Here is a 19,994-nt window from a genome sequence, read left to right as displayed (position 1 = left end):
CAAAGTTCTGGAAACTTTGACAGACGTTTTCCGTGATTGGGCTCCATCCTGATGATGTCACCCATATGTGAGGACTACCATCCTGCTTGTCCTGTGAGAATCAAGATTTCAGTCAAGTCAGTGAGTAATTCTGCATCTACCTATTTATTTTACAGGCCTCAGCGAAGGAAGTTTTGCTCACAATGAGACTCTCTATGGTGCTGTTTGGCTCAGCAGCTGCTGGCTTGGCTTTTCTCTCTCACTCTGTTTATGACTTGTGGTTCCTGAGTGGGGAGCTGGTGTACACCATCCTATTTCCTCAGATTTGCTGTGTCTTCTACATTTCCAACACCAACACGTACGGCTCTGCCACCGGTTTCCTGTTTGGGCTCCTCCTCCGACTGCTAGGAGGTGAAACCTCTCTAAAACTCCCTCCTGTGATACATTACCCAGGATGTCGCCTTGTAGATGGGGTCTACGTGCAGCTCTTTCCATTTAAAACATTCACAATGTTGGTGTCTTTGGCTATTATAGTCGCTGTTTCATACCTGTCCACTTTCTTGTTTATGCATAGCATCATCCCTATTCATTGGGACATTTGCAATGTCATGAAGGGAAAGACGTCTACCATATCACTGCCAAGGTCAGAAGAAGTAGAGTTACAACTAAATCCATTACATGGGAGAGGCAATGAATCTGAAAATTAATTGTGATGTATAGCATTCAACAGTTATGTCCACAGGCTTACATTCACGTTACCTTCTCATTGCATTTCCTCCCATTAAAATGTAAAACTTACTATTGTGGCTTCATTCATTCAGTAAAAATTGGTATTTATAATTTGCCCCTCAGGTAAGATCCACATTTTCTGAAAAGGAGAGAGTGCCACTTACAGTTCTTTATTAACCAATTAGGGCCTGCTTCATCAGCGTCTTTTTCCATATATGCAGAGTTGGGGGAATGGCTTTAATGAATCAGGCCTTATGGTGGAGGCTTTTTCCCATTCTGTGTCTATGGGGAAAAAAAACCCTCAGTGAATCGAGGACTTAGCATAAGTGGGTGGCATCTGAACAGCCTACAATGTAAGAGGAACATGAGAGGACAGAGAAAAAAGTGAAGAAAATGGCTTGGAGTGGAACAGAATCAACAAAAAAGAGCACTCAATAGGTCCTGTGATAATCAATCTATGAACCAAACAAAAGGCACCATCAAAATAATTTTGAGCCAGATACTAGTAAATACATAAGAGGTGCCTTTTGTTTGGTTCATTCTTGGAGTGGAACAGAACAGATGGATGACAGAGAAGGGAGTGAGGAGAGTGAAGGAGTCACAGAAGCAAGGTCATTATATGAGACAGGGGAAATAGAAGGAACGAGGTAGAAGGCTGGAGAAGGGCATGGGACTTGGGGTGGGGAGAGTGGTTGAGAGAGAAGGGAGGAAAAATGAAAGAAAAGCTAGAACAGAGAAAAGAAGAATGAAGAAACAAATGAAACCAGTAAAGACAGATCAGGAATAGTAACCTGAAGAAACAAGGGTGGGTATCAAGGGTGGGAAGCAAAATACAAGAGGAGAAAGAAAATGAAAGAAAACAGAATTTAAAAAAGCCAGTGCAGCCCCCCTCTCCACCACATCTCCATGGTATTTAGGGGAGCAGTAGAAGTTCTCTTTGATTGGACTCTCAAATGTAGAAGTAGACGATAGAGGACGGATCCTGAAAAACACATCCATCCCAGGATCAAAAGCTCTGTAGATGCACTGGAGAAACAGAACAGCCCTAAGTCTTCTGAGAATTAATAACAGGAGACAGAGAGAATCTGACACTGTATATATCTCCCATTGTAAGAGGGCACTTTCACGCAGGGTGGGGCGGTGATACAAGGTCTACAGGAACAAGGGAGAAATGCTTCTTACTCTGCAGAAAATCCTCTTCTGAAGGAATGGTAAAGAAGACCGGTTTTGCAGGGACCTGACTCGGCTCCACCTGCTGCAGCAAACTGGGCGTGTCCTGGAACTCTCTGACGCAGCTCATCATGCAGGATGGCCGGACTCAGAACTGGATCAAACCATTTTGTGGATACTGAAGGGGCATAACCAGGGCTGTACCACTATGACTACAGCCAAAGGGCAAAACCAATGTTAAGGAAATAAAAAGGTAAAGACAGTGAAGCCCTTGGGAAAGTATGGAATATTTTATGGTAAGTATATTTATATTGTAAATGTAAAAATAAACTACTTGAAAAAAGGCTATGAAAACTTTGATGATCAGTGAATGCTGACTAGAAGTAACTTCTTGCTGTGATTTCTATAATGTAAATCCGATTCTAGATCTAGAGTCTTTGTCTATTTGTACTTGTTGTACCAAGATAATACATGAAAGAGATAAAAGGAAAGAATTAAAAAATACTTATGAACCTGTGTATATAATTGTTTAAACAGTTTAGCATGTGAAATGAGTGAACTGTATGGGGAAGGGGGAGAGGGATGTCTGATCCAACAGCAGGCCTCCCTATCTTCACCTCTAAACTTTTCCCATATTCAGACAATGAGAAAACATTTGCCACCGGGCTCCCAGCGGTGAAACCAGACAAGTTGTACATTAGCTGCACAATATTTTGTTATCAGTAATCCCTTTTGAAATGGAACAATGTCATGGAATAGTGTAACATACCTCTAGGAACTAGGGCAGAGAAATGTTGAATCATCATTGTGACATGAAAAGACTGACAATAGAGTGCTGTCTCTTTGAGCTGAGGGGGGGGGAAAGGAGATTCAAAATTTGATTGTATTGGGCGTGTGCGAACAGATCACTGCTCAGCTTGAACAGAGTTCCTGCCCTGCTCTGAACTAATAAATATTATCTGTGCTGATTAAGGTGAGCAGCCCTCTATAATTGTATTCATGTGTAATGTATTTATGTTAGTTAACATTGTTTTGAGATGTATTGAAGTTGTTTTTTACTTTACCTAAAGAGATGTATAAAAATTTGATTGTATTGAGCGTGTGCGAACAGATCACTGCTCAGCTTGAACAGAGTTCCTGCCCTGCTCTGAACTAATAAATATTATCTGTGCTGATTAAGGTTCTCTTTTCTGGAACCCTGCTGTGGACGACTTGGGAGTAGTTGAACTGTGCCCTGTCAGGATTTGAAGCTCTTCTTTTGGATAGAGGCTGCTGTATTGTGGATTTGGCAGTTGAAGCAGCAGTACTGACGCCCTCTTCAGCTCTAAATTCAAATGGACACACAGTAGGATACAATCTGGGACTTTGCTTGTTCAGAGACTGCTTAAGGTCGGGTGCTATATCACATGCTGATTCTGGTTGAAATACTTAACATGAGTTTATGACAAAGTTGAGTTTTCTCTTGTACTATATACATGTGTTTATATGATAAATGCAGATGCTTAGGAAGTGAACAGATTTATTTCAGTCATTCATTCCAGTAAAGATAAAACTGTTACTCACTAAAGAGCGTGTGGATTCATTTCTGATACTGGGTTGGGAATCAAAGTGCAGGTTTCAGACACAAGGAGTCATAAAGAAAATTGAACTTTAAGGGTTACAACAAATTCTGGCGCATCAACGTGGGGCAGTGTTTTTTTTTTTCTCTTCTCTCTGTCTGACCTGCTACTGAGCGACCCAGCATCATTAGTGAAGTGAGCACAGTATTCTCTTTGTTTCTTTCTCATACAAAATGGAGTATTGCAAGTACTATGATTGTATTCCTGATAGATCTGTTATTCTGAGTTCTGTAAATCCTGAAATATCTTTAGCAAGTGTAGAAGATGCCTTAAGCCCAGCGGGTGTAGTTACAAAATTGAAACGTTTAAGAACTGAGTCATCTGATCAAGTTTTGTGTGAGTTTGAAGAACCGCTTTCTATAATTATTTTAGAAAGAATGAGCTTAAAAGGGGAACTGGACAGTCAGTGGATAATTTTACCTGTCTTAGATGAGACAGTATCAGAACAGAATGTTGAGTCGATGTCCCCTGAAGCATGCACTGACCCACTAGTGAGTGACATACTTTTAGATATGACAGATCGACTTCAAGAAGAATTAGCATATATAGCTGACAGTCATAAAATCAATATTCAAGATCTGAGAAAAAGAACATCTGCTCTCATGATTGAGAGTTTGGGGTCACAAGAAAAAGAAACACGAGATATAGATCAATCACCCCAGAGTATATTGCAGACTCCAGTTAAAAGCCGAAAAAGAGTCCCCAAGTGCTTGGATGCTATGCTAACCCAAAATCCTGTGGCAGTCAATTCTTCTCAATATTCCATTCCACCAATTTCTATTCCTGCGGATGTTTCAAAGGTTATAGTGGAGCATGTGATCAAAACTCCTAAGGAAAAGGGCGCAGAGTTGAATCATACGTACTACAAAATTAAAGTCTTCTCTGGAAATGTCCCTAAACCTAGTAATGAAGGAGACTATGAAACTTGGCATATTCAAATTAAGCAATTACTGCAGGATCCAGATCTCACTGCAGGTGCAAAAAAAAGGAAATTAATTGAAAGTCTCCTTCCTCCAGCTTTAAATATTGTCTCTTACATAGATAAAAGCGCCACAGCAGAGCAGTGTTTAGAGGAACTGGAGAAGGCATATGGCAGTGTAACTAATGGAGAGGAATTATTTTTTCAATTTATTGAAACTTTCCAGAATGGCAAAGAAAAATCTTCAGACTATTTGAGAAGGCTTCAGGTCCTGTTACAGAAAGTCGTGGAGCGGGGAATTTTCTTTGGGCTCGCCCCAGACAGGCAGTTACTACAACAGTTTGTACGTGGGTGCTGGGAGGAGACCCTGATTACCAGACTGCAATTGAGGGACTTATTAGAGAGCCAGTCGAAGAAACTGCCACAGTACTCGGAGCTGCTATTTAAAATCAGAACGATTGAGGAAGAAAGAAACATGAAAGAATCTAGGAGGATACGTCAATTGGGAGTTACCCAGATTAAACCTGTAAGCAGGACTTACCTAGCAAATGACATAAGCATTGCTCAACATATGACACCAGAGGCAAGTGAGTTTAAGGTGGGATCTGAGTTGGGAACATTTTCAGGAGAAGATAATGTTTTGCTCGCCCCATTGATCACTCATTGTAGAGCTGCCAATTCAGAAATAGTAAATAGCCCTGTTGCAAACAGCATGATGCGAAGAAACTCTTGGGTAGAGAAGATGCCTCAAAAAGGGAGGCATCATCCCAAGATACTTTCATTTTGCTATAACTGTGGAGAGAATGGACACATGATGGGAGAATGCATCAATTCTGTAAATGCTGCTCTAGTCCAACAGAAATTGCGGGAAAAATTTGAAAAAAAAAAAAATACCCAGCATTAGGCAGGTTTCAAATACTCCTTTAAACTAAAAAGGTGCTTTTGCGAGGGGCAGACAAAGGCACCAAATACAATTCAGATAAGTCCCAAAAGAAAAATATCCAGTGATCATATCCCACCATGTCCTCTACCAGATGATGTTTTGAAACGCCTCGTGGGAAAGGTTTGTTTTGCAACCGCTTATTTGGATGGTGTGCAGTGCCCTTGCTTAGTGGACACTGGCTCTCAAGTGACGTGCATAACACAAACCTTCTATGAAGACTATTTATCACATCGGAAGCTATACCCGCTAGAAGACTTACTTTGTGTTACGGGTGCAGGAGGTCAACCTGTTCCTTATCTGGGGTATATTGAAGTTGAAGTACAGTTTCCCAAGGAGGCCTGTGGAAGTGGGAACAAATATTCTGTCCTTGCTCTAGTCTGTCCCGATCAAAAGAACAAACCCCTGCCTTTAATAGTGGGAACAAATATTCTCAGACATCTAATACATGACTGTAAAGAACTGGCTGGCCCAAATTACCTTAAGGAGTTAGCCATGGACAAAAATTGGGTAACTACATATCAGACCTATGTTTCTCATCAAAGTTCCAATCAAAGAGTTACTAGGCCAATGATGGCTAGATTGACCAGCACCAGACCAATAGTGTTCGAAAGGGATGAAGCGAAGGAAGTGGAATGCATTCTGAGAATGCCCAGACATGGTCAGAGTTTGTCCATATTGCTTGAGGCTTCAGAAAATTATCCTCTACCCGGAGGCTTACTAGTACAACCTCAACTCATCCGAACTGGCAGTAAGTCGCACACAAAGGCTAGGGTGCTATTGAAGAATATATCGGATTGTAGCATCAGTTTGCCTCCTAGAAGGACATTGGGTGTAGGTGAGCCAGTCGATATAGTGAGGACCATGAACGTTACAGGCTCGACCTATAAGGATGGTGCTAAACTAGAATCTATTGGAGAGGGTAACATGGAGTCTGAGAAGGTGTCGCTAGACTTCGGAGATTCTCCAATATCTGAAGAGTTTAAACAGCATATAGAAAAGAGAATTAATCAAGAGGCAAAAGGAGCATTTTCCTGTCATGACCTTGATATTGGATGTATTCCAGGAATAATGCATAAAATCACCCTGTTGGATCCAACTCCATTTAAAGAGCGCACACGTCATGTATCCCCAGCTGACTTTGAGGATCTCAGGCAGCACCTGAAGGAGCTATTAGCCACAGGAGTGATTGAGGAGTCTGATAGCCCTTATGCTTCACCTGTGGTATTGGTTAGAAAGAAGAATGGTACCTTGAGGATGGTTGTTGATTATCGTAAATTGAACAACATAACCAGAAAAGACTCCTATCCGTTGCCTCGAATTGAGGAGACATTCACTCTCCTATCAGGTAGCAAGTGGTTCTCAGTACTAGATCTCAAGAGTGGGTACTATCAGATTGAGGTAGAAGAAATGGATAGGCCTAAAACTGCATTCACCACGCCCTTTGGAAACTGGCAGTTTAAGAGAATGGCTCAAGGACTGACAAATGCTCCAGCAAGTTTTCAAAGAATGATAGAGAAAGTAATGACTGATATTAATCTACATGAAGTTGTGGCCTTCTTGGATGATCTTATAATATTCTCGGACACACTGGAAGAGCATGAGGACCGATTGATGAGGGTGTTACAACGACTGTTGAAATGTGGATTGAAGCTCTCTCCATCTAAATGTAAATTCTTTCAGAAGTCAGTGAAATATTTGGGTCATCATATTTCAGAAAAGGGGGTGCTCCCCGATGAAGAGAAAATTTCAGCCATTACTAAGTGGCCACAACCTAAAAACATTAGAGAGCTGCGATCTTTTCTAGGATTTGCGGGCTATTACCGAAGATTCGTGAATCAATACTCACGCTTGGTGAAGCCGCTCAGTAATCTGTTGGTGGGACTAACAAACAGTCGAAAGGATAGGAAAGAAGCCCGGATTCAAAGTCAGCAGCTATTGGGTACGCGGTGGACCTCAGAATGTCAGAAAGCATTCGAAATTATAAAGGAAAAACTCACGGTTGCCCCTGTGTTGGCTTTCGCAAATTGGAAGCTACCTTATGTATTACACACTGATGCCAGCACTACAGGGCTAGGCGCTGCACTTTACCAAATTCAAGAAGGAAAACTGCGAGTGATTTCATATGCCAGTCGTGGGCTCACTAAAAGTGAACGGAATTACCCTATCCACAAATTGGAATTTTTAGCCCTTAAATGGGCAGTTTGTGAAAAATTTCATGATTATCTATATGGTGCAGAGTTTAAAGTAGTGACAGATAATAACCCTCTGACGTACGTCCTGACGACTGCTAAACTGGATGCCACAGGTCATCGATGGTTAGCATCCCTCTCCCTGTACAACTTTGACATCGGATACAAATCTGGTAAAGCCAATATAGATGCTGACGGGTTGTCTAGGAGACCACATGATCCTGAAGAAGATGATGAAGAATTTTTGAAATATGAGGAGAGGGTTGCCAAGATGCTATCTCGTGTGAAGACAGATCTAGAAGGAATGGACACTCTATCTAAGGTAATATGTAAGGCGGCATTCCAGAAGCATGATGTCTCTATTTTGACACATATTTCAGAAGATTCGGGAGACTACGACACTCCCATTACACCTCATTCTACTTCCAAGTTTGAGTGCAGCCCTGGTGCCTTGGTGGAAATCTTACCTGCAGGAGGAGATGCTGTTCCAGATGATTTTGATGACCCGGACCTGTGGCCTGGACAACCCACCCTACCTGGGTTTACCTTGGGTGACTGGAGAGTGTTCCAGAGGGAAGATCCATGTTTATCCCGAGTCATAATGATGCTGGAGAGAGGTGAGAAATTTGAAGATCGAGACAGGAATCGGGAGCATCCAGAATTGCGATTATTCTTCAGAGAATGGCAAAAACTATGTCTTCAAGAGGGAGTACTTTTCAGAAAAGTGATGAGGAGTGGAGGACCACACCAACAACTTGTGATTCCAAGAAAATATCGTCAGAGAGCTCTGGAGGGGGTACATGATGAAACTGGCCATCTGGGTTGTGAACGGACCTTGGACTTAGCACGTGCACGTTTTTATTGGCCGAGAATGGCACATGGGGTAGAGCAATGGGTGAAGACATGCGAAAGATGTGTGCGGAGAAAAGCTAGAGCAGAAAAAGCAGCCCCCTTGGTAAATATAAAAGCTTACGCCCCCATGGAGCTAGTTTGCATTGACTTCCTTACCTTAGAGCCTGACGACAAGGATACACGAAATGTTTTGGTAGTCACGGATCACTTTACTAAGTATGCTCAGGCATATCCCACTAGAGATCAGACTGCAAGAACTGTTGCTGTTACCCTGTGGGAGAATTTCATCTGCCACTATGGATTTCCAAAACGAATCCATAGTGACCAAGGAGCCAATTTTGAATCTGAACTCATTTCAGAGCTATGTAGAATAGCAGGCACTAAATCCAGAACCACTCCATATCACCCTCGAGGAAATCCAGTAGAACGCTTCAATAGAACCTTAATAGAAATGTTGGGTACATTAGAGGATAAGCGTAAGGAACATTGGAGAAAATATGTTCGGCCACTAGTACATGCCTATAATTGTACTCGGAATGACAGTACTGGAATTTCTCCGTTTTTTCTCATGTTTGGAAGAGAACCTCGACTTCCAATAGACTTATGCTTCGGCATCAGTCCAGTGGGTCATAACGCTAAAAACTCATCACCAATATGTACGAGAGTTACGTCAGAGGTTGAAGTATGCATACGAGCTGGCTACTCAGGAAGCTGAGAAACATCAACTAGCCAACAAACGCAGATGGGATGCGAAAGTAATGCCATCCTCAGTGGAAGAGGGTGATAGAGTATTGGTCAAGAATGTGAAGTTGAGGGGCAAGCACAAATTGGCTGATCGGTGGGAGTCTTCAGTGTATATTGTGGTAAAACAAATTGAAGGTATACCAGTCTATGTGGTGAAGCCAGAAACAGGGGATGGACCCGAAAGGACGTTACACAGGGATCTACTGCGCCCCTGTGGATTTATTTCTGGAAGAGAAGAGGCTGATATTCACTGTGAACCATTCAATAGTACCAAGCAATTGATGAAAAAGCAGAAGGAGGATGCTGAGGATAGTATGGATGGCTCTATCATGGAGAGCGGAAGTTCAGATCCAGCTGAACTGGAAGAGAGTCCAATTACTGGTGAAATTCAGTCAAATGGAACATTAAATCCTAATGCGGAGGAGTTTCATCCAGAGTCATGGGAAGAGGATCCTGTGGAAGTTAGTATACCAGTAAATCATAACAATTCATGCGATTTGAACAGCTCAGTCAATGAAGAACAGCGTGCATCCTCCTCGGGGAAGAGGAAAACTCTTGATGAATCAATGACCAAAATAGGACTTCTACCGTTACCTCAAAGATCGCAGAGACCAAGGAGACTGCCTAGTAGATTCGATGACTTTGAAGTGCAATTGCCCAAGGGGTTGCACAGCCACAACATATTGAGACAGTCATATTCAAGGAATCCATTGGAGACGTGTATATCCATGCAGCAACTAAGTAGTATGATGCAAGAGATATTGAGCAAACAAACAGAGTTAATATATAAGCTGTGGACATAAATACCTGCCGGGGACGTCAGGTTTTAGGAGGGGACCATGTAACATACCTCTAGGAACTAGGGCAGAGAAATGTTGAATCATCATTGTGACATGAAAAGACTGACAATAGAGTGCTGTCTCTTTGAGCTGAGGGGGGGGGGAAAGGAGATTCAAAATTTGATTGTATTGAGCGTGTGCGAACAGATCACTGCTCAGCTTGAACAGAGTTCCTGCCCTGCTCTGAACTAATAAATATTATCTGTGCTGATTAAGGTGAGCAGCCCTCTATAATTGTATTCATGTGTAATGTATTTATGTTAGTTAACATTGTTTTGAGATGTATTGAAGTTGTTTTTTACTTTACCTAAAGAGATGTATAAAAATTTGATTGTATTGAGCGTGTGCGAACAGATCACTGCTCAGCTTGAACAGAGTTCCTGCCCTGCTCTGAACTAATAAATATTATCTGTGCTGATTAAGGTTCTCTTTTCTGGAACCCTGCTGTGGACGACTTGGGAGTAGTTGAACTGTGCCCTGTCAGGATTTGAAGCTCTTCTTTTGGATAGAGGCTGCTGTATTGTGGATTTGGCAGTTGAAGCAGCAGTACTGACGCCCTCTTCAGCTCTAAATTCAAATGGACACACAGTAGGATACAATCTGGGACTTTGCTTGTTCAGAGACTGCTTAAGGTCGGGTGCTATATCACATGCTGATTCTGGTTGAAATACTTAACATGAGTTTATGACAAAGTTGAGTTTTCTCTTGTACTATATACATGTGTTTATATGATAAATGCAGATGCTTAGGAAGTGAACAGATTTATTTCAGTCATTCATTCCAGTAAAGATAAAACTGTTACTCACTAAAGAGCGTGTGGATTCATTTCTGATACTGGGTTGGGAATCAAAGTGCAGGTTTCAGACACAAGGAGTCATAAAGAAAATTGAACTTTAAGGGTTACAATAGCACAACAGATTTACTTCAGTTCAAGAAAGCAACCAATCCCTCTCATCATTTTCTTTATATTTCTAAAATATAACTTGCGGTAGGAGTTACATAGTCAGCTCAGCATGTAATGTTAGCTTCAGCCGCTAGATGGCAGTCAAGTGTATTCTAGCTGCAAGCTCACTCTGGGGCTGATCAAATTCAAGGCACAGATTCCTGATACGCACACACTAAAAAATTATTGAACTCCTGATGCAATAAACTAACGGAATGCTGATGCATCGAGAGTTTAAAAACGCACGCTAACCTGAAAATGTGCGCAGAAGACATGCTTAGCACACACAAAATATGATTACATAAAATACAGAACTACACCCAGTTCAGAAAGCAGCTACAGGCCAGGCTCGTCTGTCAGCCTTTTGTTTCCAAACCTGAAATGCAAAGACTTTTAATGTCACTATCTGGCATGCTACCTCAGATGCTTTCAACGTGTGGCTGAAAACAAACAGTATTACTACAGTAGTTATTATCAAATAAATCATTAGTATTCTCCTCTCTGTTCTTGTAGAGTTTTAGTTGCTGTTTCTTATATAAATTTTAGTCCTAAGGTGCACCTTTCAGTTGCAAAGGAAAATGTGAGTACTGTTATTTAAATTGACACTCACATAGTGTAACACTGCATTTGACTTTTGCTCATATGCTGCTATTCTAATGTAAACTACTTTGGGTGAATCGTGTATTCAAAAAAGTGGGTAATAAATAAAAATAATGTGTGTTCTGCACAGAAAACATTTTGTGGCGCACAAAGGGAGGACATCTTTTAAACAATGCCATGTGACGGCATATATGCGCATATTTATTTATTTATTTATTTATTTATTTATTTATTTGAAGTTTTTTATATACCGACATTCGTTAATTTGGTCACGCAAAGATCTATGATATTTTATAGCCTGCATGTATCACAAGGTACATATGTCTCTACCTCACAATAACTGTGCAAATGTATGCTAACACGTGAATATATGCAATACATTGAAAACGAGTGTTTCAATGCACTGAAAGTGTGTACTCTTCCTACCCATTTAAAAATATACACACGTATATTTTATGCACAAAAATAAAGAACTTACTTGTGTAAAACCCAATTTACATGTGTAACTAGGTATATTTTAAAACAGGAGTGTAATTGAAATTGCCAGTTTACCAGTTACTCCACCAATTCGCCCAGTCCTTCGCCAGATCATCAAATCCCTCTTGGTTCTTCAGCCTGAACTCCCCCAAGTTTACCTAGACCTCCCACCCAGCCAATAATATATAATAAACAAGTCTGACATCAATTACACATGATAATTAGCAGGTATACAGTTACATGAGTAAATTGCCCAATATACATGCATGTCTTTTAAAATAGCAACATACACTAAACTGTTATCCCCATCCAAAATACCCCTAGACCACCCCTTTTTTCCACACATATATGTGTGCGCAAAATGTAAAGTTTATGTATATTTTTGGCTTTTATAAAATAGCAATTACATGAGTACAGGCTACTTACATGCATTTATGCTACTTCTTACATGCTTAACTCTTTGAAAATTCACCCATAATGCCTTCTGCACATAAAGCATGCACGCAAAACCTGAATTATGCTCATAGGGGATCATTTTCAAAGGAGTTACGCATGTAAATGTGACATACTATCGTAGCAATTTTCAAAAGCTATTTACTCGAGTAAAGTGCACTTACTTGAGTAAATCCTATGGACAATTCAATGGCATATATTTTAGCAATTTTGAAAAGCCCACTTACTTGAGTAAAGTGTATTTACTCGAGCAAAATCCAGTTTTGCCCGAGTAAATGCTTTTTAAAATCTACCCCTCAGGCAATATTTTGCATGCATAAACCATGATTTCTGCACATAAAAGTTGTGTGCATACCCGTTGCACACACAAGCACATTTGAGATCGATATTCAAAGGCATTTATCCACATAAGTTGTGGATAAACCAGATAAATGAATTAACCAGATAAATGAATTAACCAGATAAATGTTGACACTTAAATAACACCATCCCTTATCTGCTTAAATGTCATTGTTAATATGGCAGGCTTTGAGAGTGCAGTCCCATGGTATAGTATAATAAAATAGTCTCATATATTCATGGCCTATGCCTAGTAATAGGGTATGTATTACTTTAAGACCCTGGTGAAACACCTATTTCACTTCATATCGTTTCTAAACTAAAACAATAAAAAATTCATGAAAATTTTTTTAAATGTTTTGTTTAGTGCACGTTATTTCAATTTAGTGCACACTATTACCACTCAAATTAAAAAATTTTAAAACAAAAGAAAACTAACAAAACAAAAAAGGGCAAAAACAAAACGAAAGTTTTATCGATGCACACCCTTTGTAACTGTTAGGATTCTATTGATATCCTTTGGTATGTGAATCCTGGGCCGAAGTGAGAGGTGGAACTGCCCACGGGGAGGAGTCCCGTGAGCCTCACTGTCAGGAGGCTAGGTCTCAGCTGGAAATAGACATGGAAGCAATATAGAGTCTTTATTAAAAAGATAGAAGCACTACCCGTGGAGTGGCAGGTGCCAGAGAGGAGGTCACACAGATCCAGAGACACAGGGTGGATGGAATAGTAAGTGCCCAGAGGGAATACCTCTATAGAGTTGGTATAGGTCCGTGAAGCGGGTAAACCGAACAGGTCTTCTGTAGAGATGGTAATGGCCCGCGAAGCGGGGTACACAGAAGAGGTCTTGGTAGAGTTGGTAGTGGCCCGCAGAGCGGGGTACACCAACAGTGTCCTCAGTAGCGATGGTATTGACCCGCAGAGCGGGCTATGCTGGTGGAGTCCTCTGTAGAGATGACAGCGGTCCGCAGAGCGAAGTGCACCGTCTGGGCCCTTGGTGAAGGTGGTACTGGCCTGGAGAGCGGGGTACACCGATAGGGTCCTGGGTGAAGCTGGTAGCGGTCCGCAAGGCGGGGTGTGCCTGTGAGGTCCTCGATAGAGTGGTAAGAGTCCATAGAGTGGGTACAGTGGAAGGAGTCCTCCGTAGAGATGGTAATGGTCCGCAGCATAGGGTACACCAGGGAGGCACTTGGTAAAGCAGAAAGTGATCCACAGAGCGGAGTACTCACGAAAGAGCAGTGATGGATCCAGGCAAGCCCTGGGGAATGGGGCAGGCCGAGTTCCAGGCATCAGGCCCTCCAAGGAGCGGATAGCCAGGACGAGAGAGAGGCCTCCGAGGAGCGGGTACCTGAGACGTCCACGTCGGAACAGGAACTAGAACACAGGGTCCTCAGGAAGTGAGGCGGAATTAGCAAGGATGAGACTATTTGCCAAATAGTCTTTAGGCAGGGCCAGCTGGTTTAAATATCCGAGGGGAGTGACGTCACCTGGAAGGGGCGCCCCCGAGGTTCCTGCCATAACGTGGATAAGACTGGCCCATGTGCGCGCGTGCGCCTAGAGGGACCAATGGCAAGATGGCGGTCGGTGGCATCCGTGCCAACTCAGGAGGCCTGGGAGCAGTAGGCAGGTCGTCGGCAGCTAGCGGAGGCAGCCAGCCTACCCCAAGGAGTCAGGGAAGCAAAGAAGGAGGTGAGCAATAGTGGTTGTAGCCATCTGTGACTGACGGGCGTAACAGTAATAGGTGTGCAAGAAATAGCTCACAGTTCTGCACTCCCTGCTGGTGCTGCTGGAGTGTGTTAGCATGTTTTCTTCTTCTTGAAATCTTTGATCATCCGGTCTTCTGATCCACGTCCAGCCACACACCTACTATTGTGAACTTTACCAAATAAAAAAGAGAGAGACTATCTACTCTATATCTTCCAGCAGATTCTAGGTATGTGTATGCCTCATTCACTGGAACCACTGAAGTGGATTGTGAAATAGCTAAAAAAAAATTAATACAAAATATATGTCCTTATCTAATTTTTACCAGCTATTCAAATTTACTTTCTTTTTCTGATTGTGTCTGTCAATCTTACTCGCATACAACCATCGTAGAGAAGAATTTTAGAAAGCAGAGAAATTGTCCTTACATTTTCTTTCTCCACTTATTAACTAGGAGATTTAATTCCAATCAAACTCTGTGCAGGTCTTAAAGAAGAACTGCCCTTTTACACACGGCAGTTCACTCTGCCAGGGTACATAAGCTTCAGTCAGTGGTTACAGCTTCTGGTTTTAATACCAGCTTTTGACTGCACAAATCCTTGGATTTAGTGTCCAAATTCATAATTAAACAGATTTCATACAAGTTTTTCTTCTCTCAGACTTTTATGTACAGAAGATTACTATTTCTGTTCATTTCTGCTGGTAAACTTTAAGGGGACAATGCAATATAGTGCACTCAGCCTAGCGCACAGGTTAACATGCAGTTGGAAGCGCATTTTGGATGCGCTGGACTAATACCTAATGCAAAAAGGGAATTACGCATACAAAATGCGCATCCAAACAAATGCATAGCCAATAGTGCTCATCACATGTAAATGCCATGTAGATGAGGCTAATAGCTATTATCCCCAATGCAGAAAAATGCCGGTCACCCAACGCGCCCTTTTTAATGCAACAAATTTAACACAGCCCCGGAGCTGGCATTAAGTCATACCACAAGTCATTCCTCCTACATAGTATCATTGCAATACTAAGATCTACTGCTTGCAGTGATGAAAATTAAAGGAAAATGTAATGGGCTATAAAGGAAAAATATTTCTGGGCACACAATGTATACACTCAAAACAAAAAACTGTATATACTGGTGTATACTCAAACTCTAGTGATACAAAAACACCAATGTGGAAATGCTGAATATGGTATTTTTTTATATATATGTATCTTGTGGATACCTCATATATTTCACATGGGCTATATTCAAAACGCCTCAACTGTGGGGTATGCAGTGTATTTACGTACTGCTATGCATGTCGCTCACAATCTCTTAGGACTAGGCTCCCATTATTATAATCATCGGTAACCACATAGTTTACATTTTTTTAAAGGTTTTCACTCATATCGTTATTATTATACAGAAAAAGCAGAATCTTTATCTGAACTTATCTGGACAGTTTATGATAACACCAGCCTGACCCGACACGGTACGTGTTTCATTGACTTCTTCAGGGGTGGGAAGGCAATACGGTGTTTTAAATCACTGTCTCTCTGCATAGATTACTGCAAGCATGTAAGGGATAGAAGGTAAGGTTTGTCTTTTTGCGGATGACACTAAGATCTGCAACAGAGTGGACTGTACGCCGGAATGAGTGGAGAGAATGAGACGGGATTTAAAGAAGCTGGAAGAGTGATCGAAGATATGGCAGCTGAGATTCAATGCCAAGAAGTGCAGAGTCATGCATATGGGGAGTGAAAATCCAAAACAACTGTATTCGATGGGGGGAGAAAGGCTGATGTGCACGGAGCAGGAGAGAGACCTTGGGGTGATGGTGTCTAATGACCTGAAGTCGGCGAAACAATGTGACAAGGCGATAGCTAAAGCCAGAAGAATGCTGGGCTGCATAGAGAGAGGAATATCGAGTAAGAAAAGGGAAGTGATTATCCCCTTGTACAGGTCCTTGGTGAGGCCTCACCTGGAGTAGTGTTTTCAGTTCTGAAGACCGTATCTCCAAAGAGACAGAGACAAGATGGAGGCGGTCCAGAGAAGGGCGACCAAAAAGGTGTAGGGTCTTCATCAAAAGACTTATGAGGAGAGACTGAAGAATCTAAATATGTAGACCCTGGAGGAAAGGAGGAGCAGGGGTGATATGAAACAGACTTTCAGATACTTGAAAGGTTTTAATGATCCAAAGACAACGACAAACCTTTTCCGTTGCAAAAAAATCAGCAGAACCAGGGGTCACGATTTGAATCTCCAGGGAGGAAGACTCAGAACCAATGTCAGGAAGTATTTCTTCATTGAGAGGGTGGTGGATGCCTAGAATGCCCTTCCGGAGGAAGTGGTGAAGACCAGAACTGTGAAGGACTTCAAAGGGGCGTGGGATAAACACTGTGGATCCATAAAGTCAAGAGGACGTGAATGAAGAGTGGGTGGCTCGCGGGAATGACGGCTACTACCTGGAGATAATACCTTTATTCAATAAACATACACACGGTTACTGCGAATCCAACATTGCTCTAAGCTTCAACGGCAAGAGAAAATGTGGAAAAAAGGATTTGCACTCACAAAAAAAGCGGGAGTAGCTTGCTTGTTACGGCAGTTACTACCCCAAACCAAATAAGCCTGATATTTCACTTTCAATGCCTATCCAGCATAGCTCTCTGCTTCAACGGCAGGGGAGAAAGACCATTACTTCATTCATATCCAGCATAGCTCTCTGCTTCAACGGCAGGGGAGAAAAACTGATACTTCACGCATATCCAGCATAACTCTCTGCTTCAATGGCAGGGGGAATGAAGAACAACCAACAAGGGCTGAATTACATAGTCTGGGCAAACAAGCATGGGTGTAGCTTGCTTACTGCGGCGGTTACTACCCCTAACTAATTAAGCTAGATAGTTCACTTAGATGCAGCTCCATCACTGCTCTCTACATTAATGGTGGGGGTGGAAGGGAAATAGAACCAAAAGGTTACTAAGAGCCAAGAGTAACAGATAAGTATAAGTATGAGAACAAAAAATGTGTGAAGCTTGCTGGGCAGACTGGATGGGCCGTTTGGCCTTCTTCTGCCGTCATTTCTATGTTTCTATATGTGTGTCTATTTTATAGTGCGTGATATTGCGTTGGCTTGTAACTTTATACTAGATTTCCTTTCACAGATATTTCTCATTTTGCTTATCCTTTTTTCAATGGTTCTTTTTCTAGTAGAGCTGTAACATTGAGTTAGAAGGCAACCCAACTCTGCCAGAGTTAAGGATTTTCCTTTGCCAATTGCTTTAGCTCTCTGACCAGAAAAACTATTTTTCTTTCTCAGTAGTTGCAGCTGCACAGAAATGCTTCTGGTCCTCTCCAAATCTCTCTACAATCCGGCTCCAAATTGTTCCTTTTCCACTGCAGAAGTAATAAAAACTGGGTCCTCAGGAAGCGAGGCGGAATTAGCCCAAGAATTTGCAGAATTACCTTGTTATGGTTTGTGGGTATGTGGGCCCTTGGCCCGAGGTGCGAGTTGTTACGCCCGTGGGGAAGAGCCCCACGGGTCTGCACCGTCAGGAGGCAAGGTATTAATGCCACAGGAAGTTCTGGGCACAGTAGTGGGGAGACCCCCAGGGACCAGGAGGTGACCCTCGTAGGGTGAGAGACAGACAGCACTTGGAGTGAGACCCTGTAGAGAGGGAAGTGCCAGACAGACGGCGGAGTGGTGGGTGCAGGAAAAGCCAAACCGTAGGTTCTCTGGGAAGACAGCCTTGGGAGGCGGAGCAGCAGCGTAGTGGGCGTAGACTTGAAGGTACAGGCCAACCCACGAGGCAGTGAAGCCCGGACTGAGTCTCAGCTGCTTAAAGAGACAAGATCCCGGAGATCGGAGGTGAACCGGCTGACTAGTATAAAAGGCAAGCCCGAGGAGTGGGGCAGCTTACAGTAGTCCAGTACCCCGAGGCAAGCCCCATGGAGTGGGGAAGCTCAGGATAGTCTCTTGAATGATGAGTGCGACCCGAGGAGTGGGAGAACACGGCCAGTCTTGTAGAACACAGGCACAACCCCGAGGAGCGGGGTAGACCAGGAGAGCAAGTCCCCATAAGAGCGCACATTGACCCTCGAGGAGCGGGTGCCAGACAGGTCCAAGGGCATGGCAGGTAGCGGCGGCGTCTCAGGAACACGAAGCAGGAGTTGAGGACTCCTACGGGACTTGTTGCCAAGTCTGCTTGCTGGGAGCGAAGGTGGAGCTTAAGTACAGGTGTCCGATGACATCATCAACCAGGGACACCCCCCGTGGTTCCCGCCAAAGGCTTCAAAGGTGGGGCCGGTGACGCGCACGCGCGCCTAGGAAGGCCTAACATCGATGCAGGAAGTAGCGGCGTCCATGTCGCCGCGAGGAGACCCGAGGAACGCGGCGATACAGGCAGGCCCTTGCAGCGAGCAGACCCGAGGAGAGCAGGAACGCAGTGCAGGCAGTGAGTACTTGCAGCCGTCTGCGACCGACAGGCATAACATACCTCGGAGAGAAATCAGTATTGGGGTCAAAGAGTTTTTAAAAATGAGTATAATGCTTTTATAACACTCTAGCAGTTCAGTGGTGGTTATGGGTAGGGTGGTCATATGTCCTCCTTGCCTCTGATAGTTCTGTTTTCTCTGCCCCTGTCCAGGAGTACCGCACCGCTGTCCTCCAGCCCAGCCAGATAAAACAGAATCTCTCACTTCAGGGCAAGCGGACTGCAGCAGCGTGTAGGAAAGTCCTCAGGGCTGAGAAAGCTCTGTGCACAGTGAAGGTGAAAGCCAGTTTATCTCATGAAGGAAGGAATGAGTTGGGGAAAATGTTTGTAACAGAGAGGGGGGGTGGGGCAGTCACTATCTGTAAGACAGTTTACAAGCTTCAGATGTCTGCTGGAGATTGGGGTGGGGGGGAGAACTTGCTGATTGAACGTACATGAGCAATAGCACAATGGCAGAAGAATGCCTGTGCTTGTCTGGCAGAGAGAATATGAGCCTATGTCAGAGAGAGAGACAGAGACCTGGTGCTGAGTAGGGGAGTAAGGCAAGGGGGAGGGGGAGGGGGGAATCTGCTGCTAGGCAGGGAGGAGGGAGAGACAGGTTGGAGCGCAAGGTCTGATGCCAGGGTGAGGAGACCTGTGCCTGCTGCTAGCCAAGGAGAGGGGAGCAGGGATCCGCTGCTGGACGTGGGGAGAGGGGAAGGGTTTGAGGGACCTGGTAGTGGGCAGGGGAGAAATAGAGGGGTATGGAAAAGAGAAGGGGGGGTGGAAATAGGGTAGAGGGCCAGGAAGGAAGGAGGAAGGAGCAGGATACCTCCATAGATAATGAGAAGAGTGCAGGGCAAGGAACCCAAAGAGATGGTAAGCTCTTTTGGGCAGGGAATTGAATTCTAAATATGCTGTAATCTCCATTCCTTGGTTAGATCTTTTATAAAATGGTGAACTGTATTTCTATTTAAATTATAGTCATAATATGTAATGTTGCATCTATGTAAACATACTTTCATGGTCAC

The 19,994-nt window shown here is 43.1% G+C and overlaps 1 protein-coding gene across 1 annotated transcript in view; it reads left to right on the top strand.

Moving 5' to 3' along the window:
* LOC115091497 (high affinity choline transporter 1-like) overlaps positions 1 to 761 on the top strand; it is an 86,293-nt gene extending 85,532 nt beyond the window's left edge. Inside the window, exon 8 of the mRNA XM_029601708.1 lies at positions 156 to 761. Coding sequence (XP_029457568.1) covers positions 156 to 686 — 531 coding nt within the window. The 3' untranslated portion in view covers positions 687 to 761. The remainder of the gene's footprint in view (positions 1 to 155) is intronic.
* Positions 762 to 19,994: the final 19,233 nt, after the last annotated feature.

This window comes from Rhinatrema bivittatum, chromosome 5 (assembly GCF_901001135.1).
Source record: "Rhinatrema bivittatum chromosome 5, aRhiBiv1.1, whole genome shotgun sequence".
NCBI lineage: Eukaryota > Metazoa > Chordata > Amphibia > Gymnophiona > Rhinatrematidae > Rhinatrema > Rhinatrema bivittatum.
This window is presented reverse-complemented; position numbering and strand designations above follow the sequence as displayed.